This window comes from Microchirus variegatus (assembly GCF_963457635.1).
Source record: "Microchirus variegatus genome assembly, chromosome: 12".
NCBI classification, from domain to species: Eukaryota; Metazoa; Chordata; class Actinopteri; order Pleuronectiformes; family Soleidae; genus Microchirus; species Microchirus variegatus.
The window spans coordinates 23,457,151-23,463,150 of record NC_139813.1 but is presented as its reverse complement, the minus strand read 5'-3'; the positions used below and the strand labels follow the sequence as shown (position 1 = coordinate 23,463,150).

Here is a 6,000-nt window from a genome sequence, read left to right as displayed (position 1 = left end):
ATAATCTGTAAACAACAACAAAAACAAAAAAAAATATCTTTATACAAGTCGTCGTTGTCGTTTCTCCTTTTTCATGATTCATCGCCGCCTCTTCGACGGTATCAACGCAATCCCATCAACACACGCGCAAAAAAAAAAAAAAAATCGCAGAGAGCTTCTCTTGACTCAAACTGTTACACGTCAGCTCCTTCTGTACATAATGAAAGAAAAATAAGCCAACAGAAGCAACAAAAACAACAACAACAACAACAACAACAAAAAAAAAAGATGTCCACTGTGCTCGAGCCTCCTGAACCCAACAAAGGAACAAAAACATGGCTTCAGGTGACAGTGACCGAAACATCGAAAAACAAAGAGCGACTTGTTGAAAACGCACAAGCCTCTTTTTTCCTCTCTTTCCAAAAGTAGTCTGAAAATAAGAATCAGCTGCTGCCGCGGGCAACGTCTCGCTGGCGAGTCCTTTTTATTTTCCGTGACGTTTCTTATACACAGTGGTCTCTGAGGTCTTTCGGACCCGTCAGGACGCCACTGACGTTTTTCCAGCGGTTGTCTTTGGGGCTGTAGCTCGGGGTCCGGTGCGGCGCTTTGAGGGCTGAACTGGAGCTGTGCAGGGTGCAGATCACGGCCCCGCTGGACTGCACTGCAGTCTTAGAGTACTTATAAACCGGCTGCTTCCCCGCCTCGGCTCCACCGCACTCCACCTCGAGCTCGAGCTCGCCTTCCGTCTCCTCCTCCTCATCCTCCTCCTCCTCCTCCTCACACGTCCGATAGGAGTCCATGAGCTTTTTGCGCTCCTGCTCGGCCTCCCTGTTGCTCTCCTTCAGCTGCTGCTGCTGCTGCTGCTGCTGCTGCTGCTGACGTCCCGTGACGAGCGGCATCGGCTCCCACTGGTTGTTCACGCTTTCGTCGGCGGACGACCGGGCGCTCCTCTCGCGCTCTTTTCTCCGCTTGCGCGTCCACCAGACGCACACGATGATGCAGAAGAGGCAGAGCAGGCAGAAGACCACGCACAGCAAAGGCACCAGGTAATCTGTGGGAGGGAGATAAAAAAAGACGCGGAACTTAAAAGAGAATACAGTTGATTCGTTTAGGAACTGAAAGGGGGCCCCGTAACAAAGCCTTGTGGAACACCTTTGTTAATTATTACTCACCCACTGAGGATTTAATGACCTGCGACTCCACTCTGACCTCAGTCACAGCCAGGATTAGGGTGCTGTTGTGCCGCCGTGACAGGGTGCCTTCTATGACGCTGGCGACCATCCTGACCAGACTGTGGTCCTGGAGATCTTCAGGGTGGAAAGACTGAGAAGGAACGAGGCCACAGGGAAAAAGGAGGGGGAGGGAGATGAAACACGAGGCATGGAGTGGCAACATCTGCCAAATTAACATCCTGAATAATTGATGTCACCTTGCAATGTCACTTACAAAGTGTGTATTTTGTGGAGTCACAAAGGCAAGTTTCACTGTTTGTGTAGAGGCGGGCACTAGGTTACCGCATGACGCCGTTTCCATGACGACTGACCGGAAAAAGACGCACGTGACGTCACGTTTACGTGCCGTCACGTTTACGTGCCGTGGCCTGGCACCGTTTAGCGGTTAGCTCCATTAGTTGTGTTAGCTCCTTTAGCGCCGGTTAGCGCGCCTTCAGTGGAACTGGAGCGGTCTGTTTTATTAAACGAAAAGAGCAGCGCTACAAATAACCAGCGCACCTTTGTACTGCGTTTTAACAATCGGGAGTCACGTAAACATGACGTCGCGCGCGTCTTTTTTCGGTCAGTTGTCACTGAAACAGCATCATGCGTTAATGTTGACGCTTTAATGTGCTAACGTGCCCACCACTAATTATAACTCTTCTTTTAAATCAACTTTGTAATGCAATGTTTCATTTAAAGCTGCATTATGTAATAAATCTAAAGCAACTGGCCATAAAATCCTCCTAATATGTCACAGAGACTCAGGAATAATGTTCATATAACAAACTGAACTCACCAACAACAACAGTACAGACAAAATATTTGCATTAAAAAAAATCTTTTGCAGACTGCAAATCATGTTGATGTTTTGAAATCATGTTTTGGCATGTGGCGCCACCTACCGCCATCTAACAATCATTGCATTGAGTGGAGTCTCAGCTGCAAAGCAACCACGGGTTGCCAGTTACGCAAGAAAACGAAACCTAAAAGACCTCGTTATTTTGAATTTGAACGTAGTAACCGTTTTTGGCCACATTCTTACATATGGCACCTTTAAGATGTAAACTGAAAGAATCTGATTTATTGCGACAGCTTGTGTGAGTCACTGTGGGCTCCACTGTCCAACCAAACCAGAAGAGCAGCAGTTGTTTGGGTATTTGGGAACAAACCAAGTTAAACTGAGCCTGCCAAACTGAGGACAAGAGCCCATGACCTGCCCTGGGTTAGTAGATGTAATGATTCCTACTCAAATAAGCAGACACTGTTTCACCAGAATCAATATTTTTTTTAAATCGTGCACTCACTATGGCAACCTCCACGGCGTCCTGATTCGAGTGCGAGACGTCACAGAGCAGGAGAAGAGCGTGGTCCTTCGCCAAAACACGGATGCCGGGAAGATACGTCAGCTCGTAGCAGATGTTCTCCACCGTTGTTCCCTGCACAAAAAAAAACCCACAACACAATTAACAATGAACACATCTGACACACAGGACACATGACTCAGGAGGAGGACGTTGACTCACTGCTGGAACTCGGTCCCTGTTGAAGACAAGTGTCATCCGGACACAGCTGTTGTCCAAATGCCCGCTGTTCGGCTGGCACTTGGTGGCGAGTCGCGGGAGCGAGGAGCCGACCACCGAGCAGACCCCCCACTGGTGGCACGGCGGGGAGAAGCAGGTGAAGTAGTTGTGCTTCAGACACTCGCGTCCGGCCGGGCAGGACTTCACCGCCTGATCCTGAGCGGGCGACTGGAGCAGACACGGACGACGACCGCACAACACCTGGATTCACAGGAGCAAAAGGACGTTATACATATGATATGTGCAAGAACTGCATCTACTGTGTCTTGTGTCTATGTTCTGGATTAATAAAGTCACTATTTGGTCATAAAACGGGAAGAAACATCGATTAGAATTTCACCAAATCCACAGTCAAATGTCAAAGTGATCAAAAGCACCCAAAAAAAATCATCATAAAACCAAATCTGACTCTTCTGTTTATTTACTTCATACTTTTTGTGAACACATCTGTACAAGATGCAATACTCGGTATGAACAGTAGGGGCAGCGCAGAGGCAGCTATTGTTGATCTGGGACACACATTTGATCTACGACAGAACACAAATGACTTTTTATGCCTCTCTCTCAGATGTAAAAACAAGCTCCTTCTGTGTTATTTATTTACTTAAAAAACCCCTAGTGGTAAAGCCCAGTTATTACAAGCATAGCAAATACACGATCAGCGTCAAATGACACAAGAAAATCCGGTTTTGACAAGTAATTAATGATCAGCAGTTATTTCAAATTTCTCACACACTGCAGCTTTCATTACCTTTGTGCAGTCCACTTTGCCGTTGATGCAGTGGCAGTTGTTGCACTCCTCCTCCCAGCGGCTGCCGTGGGGAAACTGCAGTCCGGCGTAGTGGCAGTTCTTCCCGATGCCGATAACTACACACACGCACACACAGAGTGAACTGTTTATTGTCTGAATGGACAAAATACAGAGCTCTGATTATGAAAGAAAAGACAAAATAAAAACATGCACTCACACTCCTGGCATCGAGCTCCTGTTCGACCCAGAGGACAGATGCACCGGAAGCCATTGATCTCATCCACACATGTGGCGCCGTAGGCGCAGGGTGAAGACTGGCACTCGTTTATGTCTGCGGAGAAAAAAAAGTGAGCGTTACGTTTATGTACAAGAACTCGGATAATTTAATAAAAGTGAAACCAGAAAGTGCAGAAACAGCTGCATGATAGTGTCACTGGGTTGCACAGGTTTCTGAGATGAAGGCAGTTTAACCGTGATTTAATGACCGTATGAATAGTGTCCGGATTCTAGATTTATTTCAGTGCAGAATTAAAATACGACAACAAAGAATTCAAATGCAGCCGATTCATCGGAAATTGAAAGGGGCCCATAATAAAACCTTGTGGGACACCACATGGGACTTATCTTTAAAAGCCATCTGCAGGTGTTTTCATTTGCATTTTTAATGCAATAATTTCATAAAAAAATACCTTCTGGGCACCGGGTGTCATTTGTAACATAGTTTAATCGATAAAATAATCAACAGATTAATCGATTACGAAAATCTCTGCTAGATTCCAGAGGTGAGAAAGACAAATAAGCCAGAAAATAATAATAAGAATGTTATTTCTTCTCATGACCCATTTTGTCAGTCGACCCATGACCTCCTCACAGATTTATTGTATGACCCCCCGGCGCTGAGGGAAACAGCAGCCAGTCGGGACTAAAAACCACCACACAGGGCAAAACAAAAAAAGAAATTCATTGTAGAATCAATGGGTAAATAGTGCACATGTTTAATAATCAACCTTCTCCTTTTATTCCAGCGGCTCTTTGAAAAGACATGCATCACTTGTGTCCCCACACCAAACTCTCAGAGAGACCCCCCCCCCCCCCCCTCCACCCCCGACCTTTGTCATCCAGATTTCACATGAACACGGATTCCCTCAAATTCGAGGCCGACAGCAAAGGTGAACGCTGTCCGGCCTCGAAACAAAAGAGGGCTGCAGGAGAAGAATTTCGGGGTCACTGGGTAATTTGTCCTCAGTGTGTGTTTGTGAGACGGCATGAGTATGGAGGAGGGACGACCTCTGACCCGCGGGGCGTTAAAGGACCAGGAAAAAAGGGAGAGGGCGGCGCCCTGGTCCTGCATTTAGGTGTCAATGTGTCCATCTCCTTGTTGTCCCCCTCTTTTTTTCCTTGGTCCCTTCCTTGTGCCATCTATCCATCCTCTTAATCATACAAAAACCTCATTAAATTATGGGTTTTTTAAATGTCTTAAGCCATAAAAAATAGCTTTTTAAACTGCGAAAGGTCAAGCGATTGCAGTCGATTCATCAGAAACTGAAAGGGGCCCATAATAAAACCTTGTGGGACACCAGAAGTGATTTTTATCTTTAAAAACTATCTGCAGGTGCTTTCATTTGCACTTTTAATGCAATAATTTCATAAAAAAATACCTTCTGGGCACTGGGTGTCTTCGCAATGTAGTTTAAAGGTGCCATATGTAAGAATGTGGCCAAAAACAGTTACTACGTTAAAATTCAAAATACCGAGGTCTTTTAGGTTTCGTTTTCTGACGTAACTGGCAACCCGTGGTTGCTCGGCAGCTGAGACTCTACTGACTGCAATGATTGGTAGACGGCGGTAGGTGGCGCCACATGCCAAAACATGATTTCAAAACATAAACATGATTTGCAGTCTGCAAAATATTTCTTTTTAATGCAAATATTTTGTCTGTACTGTTGTTGTTGGTGAGTTCAGTTTGTCTCTGTGACATATTAGGAGGATTTTACTGGCCAGTTGCTTTAGATTTATTACATAATGCACCTTTAATTTAAGACATTTTTTTGAGTAAAACGATGAAGAAACTCACTGATTCTGCAGTCCGGTCCGGCGAAACCCGGAGCGCACTCGCACCGGAACCAGTTGACTCCATCCACGCAGATACCGCCGTTATAACTGCGGGGAAAAAAATAGAAATAAATTAATAAATAAATAAAAGAGGTAGTCAAACGACAGTCACATCCTTCCAGCTGCAACAAAGCCATGTCATTTTTTTTGTCTTGGTGGAGATGGTGGTGGGGGGGGGGGGGGGGGGTCACGGGGCTCAATTCATCTCATCAATACCAGCCTCCACCTTTCAGATGCTAATAGGCGTGTCCAGTGCCTCCCCCTCCCTCCCCCTCTCCTCTCATCCTGCCTCTCTCTTCCAGTCCACTCCTCAAAGCCCCGACTCCCCCCCCAGGTCGCATGGGGAAGAATGGACACGTAGGCC

General features: G+C 46.1%; 1 protein-coding gene across 1 annotated transcript in view; it reads right to left on the bottom strand.

Moving 5' to 3' along the window:
• Positions 1-390: 390 nt before the first annotated feature.
• Positions 391-6,000, bottom strand: part of jag2b (jagged canonical Notch ligand 2b) — a gene marked incomplete at its 5' end in the record, with an annotated part of 56,986 nt that continues 51,376 nt past the window's right edge. Inside the window, 7 exons of the mRNA XM_083898823.1 lie at positions 391-1,030; positions 1,152-1,302; positions 2,498-2,629; positions 2,717-2,974; positions 3,525-3,640; positions 3,742-3,855; positions 5,599-5,684. Coding sequence (XP_083754949.1) covers positions 483-1,030; positions 1,152-1,302; positions 2,498-2,629; positions 2,717-2,974; positions 3,525-3,640; positions 3,742-3,855; positions 5,599-5,684 — 1,405 coding nt within the window. The 3' untranslated portion in view covers positions 391-482. The remainder of the gene's footprint in view (positions 1,031-1,151; positions 1,303-2,497; positions 2,630-2,716; positions 2,975-3,524; positions 3,641-3,741; positions 3,856-5,598; positions 5,685-6,000) is intronic.